The sequence below is a fragment of the Corvus kubaryi genome, unplaced genomic scaffold, assembly GCF_017639235.1.
Source record: "Corvus kubaryi isolate FWS band 111438036 unplaced genomic scaffold, C.kubaryi_AGA036_p1.0 37397, whole genome shotgun sequence".
NCBI lineage: Eukaryota > Metazoa > Chordata > Aves > Passeriformes > Corvidae > Corvus > Corvus kubaryi.
In genome coordinates this window covers 20,576,856-20,589,831 of record NW_024581136.1, presented here as the reverse complement: position 1 = coordinate 20,589,831, position 12,976 = coordinate 20,576,856, and the positions used below count along the sequence as shown (strand labels likewise).

The following is a 12,976-nucleotide window of genomic DNA, read 5'->3' as shown; positions in this document are numbered from 1 at the left end:
GATCCAGGGGCAGCCACAGCCTCTCTGGGCACCCTGTGCCAGGGCCCGCCCACCCTCACAGCCAGGAATTCCTTCCCAATCTCCCATCCATCCCTGCCCTCTGGCACTGGGAAGCCATTCCCTGTGTCCTGTCCCTCCATGCCTTGTCCCCAGTCCCTCTCCAGCTCTCCTGGAGCCCCTTTAGGCCCTGCAAGGGGCTCTGAGGTTTCCCCGGAAGCCTTCCCTTCTCCAGGCTGAACTCTGCATTAAGCTCCTCAAAGCTGTACCATATCTTCTCTGACCCTTCAGATGCTCCGTTCTTCTTGACATTTTGAATTTGTTTGGTTTGTTATTCTTGTTGCTTTGGTTTGGTTTTTTTTTTTTGTTTGGTTTTTTAATGTTAAATATGTTTAAGTCTGCAATAATTCTAATGTTAAAAAGAAAAATCACTTTCAAACAGAGGTGGTAGAAAAAAAAGTAGCAAGACCAAAATATTATGGGCTCTCTTCAGCAGCCTGCTAAGGGGCTGGCACAGCAGTAACATTTCCAACTTATAAAATTGCTATTTAAATTAAAAGCACAAATCCATCACTTGTTTCACCAGTTTGAAAAAGGACACGGTTATTTATTTCAGGTAACATATCTATTCCTACTGATTTGGAGTTTATGTGCAATTTTGATGTTGTTAAGATAATCTAATTATTGATAAGCAATCCTCAACCCATCTTTATTAGAGACAAGTTTCACTCATACCTTCAGAAATAGTGAAGCAAAATTGCAAAGTAAAACCCAACTCTGACACACCTGCAAATTTCAATTTTCAGCTTTTGCACTTCAAGTTTTTCCTCACCATCAGAAAAGGTAAAACAGCTCCTCTAGTTACGGTCAAGATGCAATTAAATAAGCGGCCCATGGTTCCAGTGAGGATACAGAACTGAAGTGCCTCACAGAGTTAATGCAGTGGAGATGATGGGATGGGGGCTGAAAGGTGCAGCCATAAATCTGATGTATTTCTATGTTGATTCTGCGCTTACACAGAGGAGAAGCTGGAAGATGTTCAGCTTGGGCAGTAAAACCCATGTGATATCACTTAGCATGACTGGTTTTGCTGTGCTTGAAACAAACTGTGAGGTGTGTCCCCCAAGGGAGAGGGAAGGGACAGAGAACAGGAGGTGGTGTCCAGGGAAGCACGAGGTCACAGCGTCCTCTTCCAGACCTCTCCTTAATCCTGATGCCAAGGAGACCCTTTGTACACCCACCCGCCCCCCCAGGCACTCCAGAGATGATATTGGGTCACTTTTCCCCCAAACACAGAAGATCCCAACCCCATCCCAGCCTAATCCTTCAAATATTGTCAAGAAACATGGCAGAGAACCTCGTGCACCTTTCCAAGGGATGTTTAATAGTTTTCCTTTTTAATAGCAATGTTCCACATACACCCAGCGGGGTCCGAGTGCCTCTCCAGCACCTGTGGGTCCCTAAGGCACTCAGGAGGGAGCTCAGTGGGAGAAATCCAACGGGAATGTTTCCACCACATGGCACCAGCAGTGAATTCTGTAGCAGCTCTGCCACAGGACTGCGCCTGTTGGGTTTCTGTGAGGGCGAGTCCTGCACCAGCTCACTGGGAATTTGGCAACTTTGTCACCACCAACTCACTCTTCTCACCCCCAGCTGGGGGAAGTCTCCGTGTTCCCACTGCTTTTGAGAATGAATATTCAAATTTCAGTAATACAGTTTGGAAAACCAGCGGATTGGTTTTCCTCTCTCAACTCACCCTTCCAAAGGCCCACGTGCCCTCCCTTGGAAAGCACCTCCAGTTCCAGCTGCAGGACTCAAGGCTCAGAGGATTGTGCGTTACTCCAGTCCTACCTTACAGCATTTTGCCGTCAAGAAAGTACCTTGAACGTAAATCAAACTGCCTTGAAGCAGCGGAAATAAATTAAACGAATGTAATTTGTTTATAAAAATATTTTCTTATAAATCTTTAAAGCTTATAAAAGCCAGAAAATACATTTAAAAGAATCTCCGGAACATTTCATCCTTTGAAGCGTGGTTACAGTTCAGAAAGTGAGAAGAAGCAAAGCCCACAGACATCTCACACTGATCTTCCCACAAAGAAATCCACAGTACCATGCTTAACCTCAAAGTCAGAATGCCTTAGGCATCCTTCCCCGGGTCAGCTGCCCTGTCAGATCATTTCTGTGTGAAAATAAAAGCTGGCACTCAGCTGGTGATGCTGCTGCCTCAACAGCCACGGCACGAAGAGCTTTTCTAGAGGTGCCCTATGGAATCAGCAGCTCTGGAGTCAGGGATAAGCATGGAGCTCTGAGGTGCTGCTTTAGCCATTCCTTTCTGAACTGACCCTGTGCTCTGGGGAGGGCAGTGGTGCCACACACAGCCCTGCCTCGGCCACACGATCTCCCTGCGTGGCACAGAAACACCGAGATTCCGGGGTGCTGATTATGGGATATGTCTTTGTAATAAAACTAAAACCACCTTGCTGGTCCATCCAACACCTAAGTGCATCAATTGCTCCTCTTGCACTTCCACGAAGACTGTCCTTCGTCCTGCAGCTTTTTGAATTTTGGTCCAAGGAAGAACCACCAGGCAAAGCCCAGGATGACGCAGATGACGGACTCCACGTAGTAACCGTCCAGGGTGGTGACGCAGGAACCCCCAGCTCCTGTGCACAGCTGCAACAGAGCACAGGTTAATGCACTGAGTGCTTCCAGACAGCACTCCAGAGCTGCTGGGGTCTCCTTGCTACTGGTCATGACTAAATAGAGTTGTTTACTCTTTGTTGTTTCCCATGCAGTTGGTCAGAGAGGCTTTTGAGCTGATCAGCAGAATGAAAAGTAATAAAGTAACAAACCTGCTCTAAAAGGGCAAACTCCAGAAAACACAAACTGCCCCACTGCCTGTGCTGGCCTGGAGCTGCAACCACTGGTCCTGATCTCATGGAGAAAGACGATTTTTTTTCCTAGCCATCCATGTTGTGGACTCCCCATCCCTGGCAGTGCCCAGAGCCAGGCTGGACAGGGCTTGGAGCAGCCTGGGATAGTGGAAGGTGTCCCTGCCCCTGGCAGGGGGTGGGACTGGATGGGCTTTAAGGTCCTTCCAACCCTTCTATGATTCTGTGTTCTGTGTCCGAGTGATTCACACCCAGGATGGTTCTGAACTGGAAGACAAACCCACAGCATTCAAGGGGTGAGTGTACAGCACGGGATTGTTTCTGCTATTGTTTGGCTCTCAACTCTGCTCTAATCCCAGGATTAATCAATCCTCTGAGCTGAGGCTCTGCCAGCATTTTCATTATTCTGAGACATATCAAGATCAGATTAGGAATAAGAAGGGAGTGGTGTGGTGGAATGTCACCAACTGGGAGGATGTGAGAAAAGATCAGAGGAGTGAGGTGAAGGAGGAAGGACTCAATTTCACACAGGGAACCTAATCAGTGGCAAGCTAATGAGTGAGAGGCTGAGAAAGCACCTGCTGCAGAAGCAGTTTCCCCTCTGCAGCAGCAAAAACTGCAACTCCAGTTCAGACAAGTCATGCTGGACTCCAGAACGCATTGTTCATTTAGAGAACCTCCACGTCGTAGAGCATCCTGGCATTCAGGAATGAAATACATCTCAGCCATGAGCACAGAAAAAACCTCCAAACATTTCCACTCCTCAGCCATGTCAAATGTCTCATTTGCTGTGAGGAGGTGAATTTGAAATGTTGCTTTCCCAGCAGTTTTGTGTCCTGTTGTTTGATTTGTGTACAGCAAGTTCTTTGTTCTCTTCCACAGCGCTCCCAGAACTGGGCAGACAGCCAGTCCCACCTGATTTCATGGGGGAAGTGGACACCACAGTCAGCAGAGCAGCATCTTGGAGGAGGTATCAAGGCAGGCAGAAAAGAAGCCTCCAGGGAGACAGGAGAAAGAAAAACCTACCACAGAAATGGAGGGGCCTGAGGGACAGAGAGCCTGCCAAGGACAGAGCCCCTGACTGCACAACTCAGAATCATCCCGACAGCCTCCTCACACTGCACGGAATGTGGCACCAGTCTGGTGCTTCTACCCCAGCTCAGCACGGGAAGAAAGGGCCAACTACTCTGCAGCTGCAAACCCTTGGTTATTCAGAGTGTGCAGGTACTAACAGACTGGAGTTTATCAGACAGAAAAATGAGCTCCATCAGTGGGAACTTTTAAGCACAAGCTATACATCGTGAAGGTTTTCAAAGGCAAAAAAAAAAACCGCAAGAAGCAATTTAATTGAGACATTGAGCAGAGACCCCCCCCAGGCCCCCAGCCTCACCTCTGCGGCCGCTGCAGTGGCACAGGTGTGGCCCTGGGCCCCGACACACTCCTTCACTGTGAGGGGGTCCACCAGCCACAGGGCCACCGTGGAGGGCCAGTTCCCCCCCAGGTTGGACACGGTGTTGAGCAGGGTCATGTAGGTGCCCCCGATGAGCGGGTCGCTGACCTTGGCGTTGAAGGCCATGATGGCCACGTACATGCTGTACAGGGTGATCTGAGGGACAAACACAGGCCAGAGTGTCCCCACGTGCAGTGACAGCTGAAACCCCCAGCATGAAAACCCCGCTGAGAGATCCCCTGAACTGAGCGGCACTGACTGAAAAATCATCCCAAGAGCAGCAGTTCCTCCTGCAGCCTGTCCCTGTGCTGACACGGGGAGTGGCCTTGCTGCTTGTCTCAAGTCATGCTGCAACAGACCCAGACTCACATGCACTGGCATGACTCAGGTTATCAAACTGAAATACAATCAGCCAGCTAAAATAGCATCTAAATGCAACACTTCTGCATTTAAAATCACCTCTCAAGGTACTGCATACATTTCAGTTCTGATCCAAAGACCATGCTGTATCAGGTGTTTGTTTCCCAAGTCTTTGGATCAGATCCATTATGATGTTCCTCCAACAAACAGGTTTTTTTTCTAGGACCAGGACCACATAACTTTATTTATTTGCACAACCAGCACGTTCATCAGCACGCCTATCAAGCTCAGACACAGTTCTGGGATTTCTCCAGCTCCTCTGTGCTTTTGAGCTTCTGGGTCTGGGGAAAAAGGAATCTGGGGAACTACACCAGATATGAACAACTAAAAGTAGCTCCCCAGATGATGTCCAGTGGAGCACAGGGAATAGGGAGGAGTAACACTGGCAAGAGTATTAGAAGTCAATCTAGCCACACAGCACAGGTCAGGCTTGGAGGGATTCCAGTGTGAGCCAGGACAAGGCAGGTAACAGCATTTCCCCTCCCCACACAGTGAGTGTTACCTGGTGTAGAGCGTAACTCAGCACCACCACAGCGTAGTAGTAGACAGGAAATCCTCCTTCCTGCTTTACTTTAGGAGCCCACCACACCAGAAAAGCGAATTCCAGGCCAAGCAGCAACCTGGAGGGATGACAAAGATGATTCGTTTTTCCAAGTAATTCTTCCCACGTGTTTCCTCAATACAAAGCAACTACTGAACAATCAGAGAGAGTACATTAAAATAGTTTAGATCTGAATAGTTACAACTATTTCCATCTCAGAATTAGACATTAAATATTTGACAAGCAGTGACATTGTTAAGTAGTAGCAGGAGAGCACTGCTCTAATGCTGCTGTACATGCATGTCCCAAACACCTCTGATGCCTTAGGTTTTAACTTTTATATTTTTCAAATTCTTTACTGCCTGGTGTGTAACTCTGAAAGTTTCTTGTAGCCTGTTAATTTCTGCTCTCTCATGCTGGGCAGACATAACAAAGCCTCTCTGGTCCTGCTCTCCAAGGACACCCAGACTGTTCTAGGCCCAAAAAGTATAAACCAAAAGCCTCTAAAGGGGGAGCAAGCTTGGGGAAATTACATCATTAAACTGAAGCTTTAATTGGAGAATTAACCCTGATATGCAGATGAACCAAACCTATAAAAGGGTGAGGAACTTGTGACCTGTTGTCCATCTTGGGGTCCATCCTGGCAATAGCTTCTGGCTCCCCAGGGGTACCTTTGAAGGCCTTTCAAATAAATCCCTCCCTTTATTCCCTTACTCCTGTCTAGTGTCCATTTCTAGGAGGCCTCTTAAGGCATCACCTCATGCTCTGCTTTCACACAGAGACACTGCATGAATCAGACAGTCCAGCTCACTGTGAGAATTCTGACACACTTCTTTGGACCTGGAAGTCAGAAAGTTACACAAGAAACCCTACACATGATCTGAACACACAAATTGAGCACATAGACTACTGTGTTTCACTAACATGAGGCTTCACCTGTAAGGCATTGCTTTGTAGAAGGTGTTCAGGGGCTGGGGGCCCGCTGTGTATTTGCTGATAACCAGAGGCAAGATGATCTGCAAAGGAACCATTGGAACTGCCAGCAGAGCCAGGTGCTCTTTGGGGACTCCCTCCTCCACCAGCTTGAGTCCTGTTACAGCATCTGCTGCTGAAAACCCAACCTGCAATGTCAAGGAGACAAAATAAGCTGAGGAGAACAGGGAGTTTGGCTAGAAATTCAATTTACTCACTATCAAGTAAACTGAGAAATGGGATAGAGGACAAATCACTTCTGCCTCTGATTTGATTTCCAAATTAGTTCTACATGTTCTACACTTGCACACTCTTATTGTCATCAGAGCCAAAACTATTCCAAGAACATTGAGTAGCACTGCCATTCATTCCTGTGCCTGCACTGCTGTTGGCATCCCCAATGTCCAACAGGGAGCCATGGAAACCCAGCTTGGACAGAGCTGGGGATTCTGAGAATAGTGTTGCAGTTAAAAATAAACATTTTCTGTCCTTTTAACTGCAGGCTACACAGCCTGTTTAAAAATGTACTTTACTTTAATACCACGCTGCCACCAAACTTCTCTTCAGTGCTTGTGTTAAACACAAAAGCTCACACAAAGCTTTTCTGCTGCACAGCCCTGCTCAGCACAATGAGATAAGCCATTTTGTGTAAATTTCATGTGAAAATTCACAACTCTGATGACAGCCAATAGCAAGACTAAGTTACATCCCAGCAGCCTTCCAGACTCTGATCAGCATTTAACAATTCTTAAATGTATTTACTTACTTTTGAAGTGAGGATCAAGAGACAGAAAGTAAGAACTGCTGGCATCTTGATTATTGAGAATAGCAGCCTGTATGTGTCAGTGATGCCTTTTGTTTCTTCCTTTGCTGGTATTAGCTCCTGGTTTTCCTTTTTCAAAAAGGCAACCAATGTAGTGGTAACTAAGAAGACAGCTCCCCAGAAAAACAAGAAATCTGGAGGGGAAAATAAAATAAAAATTTCATTGTAGCACCCATGATTGACAGTTGTAAAATATAAACCTAGTAATCAAAGTGGAATAAAAACAAGCAGCAAAAGTAAACCACAAGCACAGAGCTACTTACAGTGAGTGACACAGCTCTGCCCTCCTCTGAAAGGAGGTGTTTGCTGGAGCTGAGGCAGAGGAGCAGTAGCAAACCAGGTCACCTCCCTGCTGTTTGCTGGGTTATTACCACAGTGAGCACGTTGGAGGAGAAACAGAAGCAAAAATGAACGTGTTGAAGGATTACACACACAACCACTAATGGCTGATAAAGGAGAAAAAACCACATGTCATAGTTAGAAGACAGGGAAGAACCTCCAGAGGCAGAATTCCTTCCCAGCTCCTCAGCTGCCTTACTGTGCAGTCATGGAACCACTCTGTGCCTCAGCTCTACATACATGTCTATCTAATATCCATCTCCCAGCTGGATTTATGAGTGTGAAGATGGCCTAAGGAAAGTTTTTACAGAGTTGTAAGGAGTCCTCAGTTATGTCTGGTTGAAGTGGAGACTTGGCAGAGTTCAAATGCTCTGTTTTAAGCAGATCAGTATCTGCTAAACCATGGATGTGAGAGCAGTGAAAAAACACCAAGACAGTACTTTTTGATTTAGTGAATGGGTAATTCAAGATAATCCTATCCTCTGCCTCTATGACAGAGGCAGGAAAGAACTCAGCCACGTGCAGAGGGTAGGACAGAAGCAGCCTTTAATCTTCCTCCTCGGGAGCAACTCCAGCAGCCTCTGGGAGACTTGAAAGGCAGCAGCAAGGGCTGATGAAAGGGCAGGGACAGCGCAAAGGTTCAGTCAATTATCGCCTGCTTCTCATGCACAGGAGGAGAGCAGGCGAGCAGGGAAGAAAATGTGCTCGAAGTGTATCCCACCATTCTCAGGGCAACAGAGAAAAGGCTTTTCAAGCCATTTCTGTTACTTTCCCCTTTCCTAGAACAAACATGACCTCATAACCAACACTGTCAGATTGCTCTCTCTCTTAAAGAAAAGGTGCCCCAAACAGCCATTGTCAAGGAAAGATGTATTTTCTGAGAGTCTCACTAATCACAGCTGCTGGTTACAAAGGACATAGAGGAGCAGTCCTCTAATAATAACCCCGAGCATTATCACTGCACTGAGAGACACACAGTGCAAGGATGGGGATAGAAATAGCTCTGAGCATCATCACATGAGTGCTCCTGATCAGGCCAGCCCTGTCATCTGCAGCACAGCACTGCAGGGGCTGCATCAGCAACAAAGCAAAGCAAGGAAAAAAAAAACCCCACCATGTATATATACAGTAGTCCAGACAAGAAAAATTGGGTTTTGAGGCTGTAGGCAGTTTACACAAAAATAAGGTACATTTCCTTTCAAGTACAGTGAACTTCACCAACATGCTACAAGCAAAAGAACTTTGAAATTACAGTTTACATAAGGGATTTCAAGCACAAAGTTTCTGGTCCCACCACTACTGCTTCCCCCATCCCTGTTTTGTCTCTGCAGCTACACTGCTGGTAACAAAATAAACCACTGAGATGGGGCAAAACAAGTTTTTGAACTGAGTCAGGGATGGATCAGGCTGGAACACAACCACAAAGAAGGTACCCAGGTGGTACAGGTCCCAAGAGCTGTACCTGCACAGGTACACAGGATCTCCTCCCAGGAGGAGGGGTGCTCCACGGTCCCTGGCACAGCTAAATGGGGGTGGCCTTCAAGGGGCACCTTTGTCCTGTGCTCACTCTTTCCCTGTCCTCCCTCATGCTGGAACACGCAAACCAGGTAGGAATCACAAACCCAGCCAGGGAGCTTCCCCTGCTTTTAGAAAAACAAAGGTCACCTGAACAGCAAGTGCTAAATAAACCCCTGGATGTGCCAGGACAATCAGCCCACAGAAGGGTATTTCCCATTTCCTTCTCTGGCACTTCAGCCTGACACAGCCTCACACAGCCTTTGGTTTGGTGAATTTGATGATGGTGTTACATTTGTCCATATTATTTCCTGAAGTTAATGAGAACAATGAATGCTGCTGCTTCTCAGCAACTCAAAGCTGACTTAGGATCACGGAATATCTTGAGTTGGGAGGGACCCACAAAGATCATTCCAACTCCTGGCGCTGGACAAGACAACCCTGGGAGTGTTGTCCACATGCTCCTGGAGCTCTGGCAGCCTCGGGGCAGTGCCCATTCCTTGGGGAGCCTGTGCAGAGCCCCATCACCCTATGGGGGAAGAACCTTTTCCTGATATCCACCTAAACCTCTCCTGACACAGCTCCAGCTGTTCCCTTGGGGTGCTGCCCCTCTGGATCATGGAGTGTTGACTTGTTCTTTCCCTGGCACTGGGCTCAGCCTATGACAAAAGTGCTCAGAGATCTGAGCTGGCAGAAAACATTCACCTTTTCCAGCAGTGAAGTTTTCTGCTGCTTTACCTGCCCAAACCTGCTCATCACGAGCCCATTACAGCCAGGGCAAGGACCAGTGAGCCCCTGTGCTCCTCGGCGAGCTGGTTACTCCTGCTGCTCTCAGCTGCTCCAGGGAAACACCAAACTGTGCCAGTCACACGACCAGGAAACGGAATTCCTTACAGTTTTACCACCTGAAAAACCATATCCTGCAACTACAGTGTCAGTCATCTGCTGTTCTTACTTCACCCACATCAATACTCCAGGGCAGGTTAAGGAGGTTGCATTGGTGCTGTTTGGGTTTGGGATAGTAATCTTGTAAAAACAACACTTTTGTAATAGTAACAAATCCATTTATACGAACAGCCCTGAGTGGAAAAAACCCCAACAAACCAAAACCCTGGGCAGTGAGGGAAGTGCAGCCAAGCCAAGCTCTCTGAACACCAGCGCCTGCGAGTTGCATCAGCAGCAAAGACGTCAGGGTGCACTGCAGTGAGAGGGAAGGGACACACCAGCCCAGGAGCTGCACAGCACCAGGGTTAGCCAGGAACCAGCTGGGACACCTGGAGGGCCACTCTGTGCTCCTTGACATAGGCCAGACACGAGGCTGGCAGCAGGGAGCAAAGAGGAGGACCAGTCAGCAGTGGTTGAGAGCTGCAGAAACAAGGCAAGCACAGCAGTCTTGGAAACTGCTGTCCTGATTCACCCCTGAGGAAGGGGCAGCACAGAAAGCAAAACTACCCTTTACACAACAATTCCAGCCTGTTTTAGCATACCTGATCTCTGAGACGGCACAGGCAAGGCAACCAGTGTAGGAGGGGGAGATTGAAACCATGAGGATCTGCTCTTCATTCACTGCCAGGGTCACCCTGAGACTGCAGCCAGAAGCGGTGCCAGGATTTCCTGTCCTCCCTCAAACTTGCAACCAGCCTAGGTGCACTTGAAGCATCTCCTGGGTAATACCCCAACATCAACCACCACATAAAACCTTTCTGAGAAAAAACCCAAACCCCAGCAAACAGAAGCATCCCTACACTAACAGCTAGTTGTGCTTGGATTACCACACTCCATTTAATTCATTGAAGAGAAAAATCAAATCCCCCTGAATTTACTAAAGTAAGGCCTTTCTTCAGAAACTGGCTATATGCTCAACCCTGAATATTTTCACTTCTACTTCTGTGAAAAATATCATATTGGAAGAATCCTTTTTTTTTTTTTTTTAATTCCCCTTTTCCCTCCTCCCAGATGGAGACTTTGGCTTGCTTTTTTTAAAGAGTAATCTAGTCCATGGCCATTAAACTAGGAGGAAAAAAAATATTTCCTCCCAAATGCTTAGGTCAGCCAAGATAATGACAAGGCAGGTTTCCCACACACGTAAGCCCAGAAAAATCTGAAGTCGAATGCATGTAGCTCTGCCAGCCTCCAAACAGGCTGTGCTTTCCCACTGGGCAAGGGACAAACAGAAGCTGTTTGGTTCCCAGCGTCAAACCACAGAGGGGTCCAGGCTCAGGGAAGAACCATCCTGAGGAAGCTATCACCACTATTATTAGGAAGAAATCCTTCCCTGGGAGGGTGGGCAGGCCCTGGCACAGGCTGCCCCGGAAGATGTGGCTGCCTCTGGATCCCTGGAAGTGTCCAAGGCCAGGCTGGACATTGGGGCTGGGACAGTGGAAGGTGTCCCTTCCAAACCAATGCATTCCATGGCTCTATCCCGGCACACCCAGGCTGCAGCGCCCCGGCCGTACCTGAGAGGGTGACGATGCCCTGGGGCTGTGGCTCGAACCGCAGGTACTTGTTGCAGAAGGAGGCGGACTCGAGGGCCAGGAACAGCACGTTGCCCAGGAAATAGCCGGCCGTCTGCCCCACGGAGTTGCAGGTGGAGGCGTAGCCCACGTTCTCCCGGGACAGCATGGTGAGCGCCCAGCCGTCCACCGCGATGTCCTGCGTGGCCGCCAGGAACTCGAAGAGGAAGAAGGTGACGGTGAGGGCCGCCACGTCGGGGCCGCGGCCGTGGCCGTCGCCCAGCAGCGCGTCCACCTGCGTGGACATGTAGATCATGAAGAGCCCCAGCACGTACTGCGTGGGCACCAGCCACGACTTGCGGCGGCCGAAGCCCCGCACGTACACGGCGTCCACCAAGGGCGCCCACAGCAGCTTCAGGCTGAAAGGCCAGAACACGAAGCTGAAGAAGGCCTGGTCGGTGTAGCTGGCGCTCTTGCTCTGCAGGATGAGCGGCACGCTGCCCGCCAGCCCCAGCGGGATGCCCTGCAGCACGTACAGCACCAGCAGCAGCAGGATGCTGCCCAGCTCCGCGCGGCACCCCCGCGCCGGCGCCGGCAGCAGCGCCTCGGTGTCCCCGGGCAGCCCGTCGGGAGGCGGCTCGGCCGTCACGTCCAGGCTGTGCTGGCGGGTGCCGGCGCGGCGCTGCCGCCCGCCCTCCTCGGCGGCGATGGCGGGCGCCATGTCCGGGAACGGCCCGGAGCGGCCCCGGCGCGGGCGGGAACGGCCCGGGAACGGCCCGGGAGCGGCCCCGGCGCCGCCGCGCTGAGGGAACCGCCCCGCCCCGCGCGCGCCAGACGTGGCCGCACCTCATTGGTGCACGCGAGTGATGTCATGCATAGCCCCGCCCCTGCCCCTGATTGACGGGCAGCGGGACCGGGACCGGGACCGGGATCGGGATCGGGACCGGGACCACTGGAGCATCTCCGTGCCCAGGACAGGCTGAGGGAGCCGGGGCTGCTCAGCCTCGAGAGGAGCCCCAGCTGAGAGGGGCCCTCAGCCCTGGCTGTCCCTGGCTGCAGGGAGGGCTCAGGGCAGGGCCCGGGCTCTGCTCCGGGGCCCGGCAGCGGCCCCAGAGCCACGGGCAGGGCCTGAGCCCAGCAATTCCCCCGCACAGGAGGAAGATCTTTCCTATGAGCACTGGAACAGAGACCAGACAGGGTGTGGAGTGTCCTCACTGGGGATATTCCAGATCCACCTCGACACAATCCTGTGCCGTGTGCTCTGAGATGACCCTGCTTGGGTGACAATGTAAATAGGATTGTAAGAGAATGACACCACCCCAAAAAACAACAGACCAAGAAACCCGATTTGGAACAAAATCGTAAAAAACCCTGTTCATTTCTGTCAGCCTGAGGACAGAACTGTTTGGAATCTGACAGCAGAACCAGACGCTGGTGTGTGGCTTCACCTTAACCTGAATTCCTTCATTCACCTCTTATTTCATTCCCTCTATTTAAACTGATGTTCAGGGAAAGGCATCGAAACCATCCCAGGACCACTCCAGGAGGGTTCCACGGATGCAGTCACCTCCCC

At 49.9% G+C, this 12,976-nt stretch overlaps 1 protein-coding gene across 3 annotated transcripts; it reads right to left on the bottom strand.

Annotated features, from left to right (window-relative positions):
* Nucleotides 1-1,360: 1,360 nt before the first annotated feature.
* On the bottom strand, nucleotides 1,361-12,161 carry SLC33A1 (solute carrier family 33 member 1). Of its 3 annotated transcripts, XM_042041766.1 has the most exons (7): nucleotides 11,407-12,154; nucleotides 7,360-7,455; nucleotides 7,040-7,230; nucleotides 6,238-6,422; nucleotides 5,263-5,380; nucleotides 4,281-4,496; nucleotides 1,361-2,672 (listed from the first exon to the last, which is right to left on the bottom strand). In XM_042041766.1, exons 1-7 carry the CDS (start codon nucleotides 12,122-12,124, stop codon nucleotides 2,505-2,507), a joined length of 1,692 nt encoding a protein of 563 aa, XP_041897700.1. In that variant the 5' UTR covers nucleotides 12,125-12,154; the 3' UTR covers nucleotides 1,361-2,504. The 3 variants fall into 3 exon arrangements, with proteins under 3 accessions (XP_041897700.1, XP_041897701.1, XP_041897702.1); XM_042041767.1 differs by lacking the exon at nucleotides 7,360-7,455 and having other exon boundaries at nucleotides 11,407-12,152; XM_042041768.1 differs by lacking the exons at nucleotides 5,263-5,380; nucleotides 7,040-7,230; nucleotides 7,360-7,455 and having other exon boundaries at nucleotides 11,407-12,161.
* Between the last annotated feature and the right edge of the window lie 815 nt (nucleotides 12,162-12,976).

Bases quoted from the DNA above. Each gene is read 5' to 3' on its own strand.
- SLC33A1 (XM_042041766.1), bottom strand. From the start codon at position 12,124: ATGGCGCCCGCCATCGCCGCCGAGGAGGGCGGGCGGCAGCGCCGCGCC. The intron at 5,381-6,237 runs GTGAAGCCTCAT...TCATCCCTCCAG, and splicing joins TACAAAGCAATGCCTTACAG to GTTGCTGCTTGGCCTGGAAT. The intron at 2,673-4,280 runs GTGAGGCTGGGG...GCTCTGTTGCAG, and splicing joins CCACTGCAGCGGCCGCAGAG to CTGTGCACAGGAGCTGGGGG.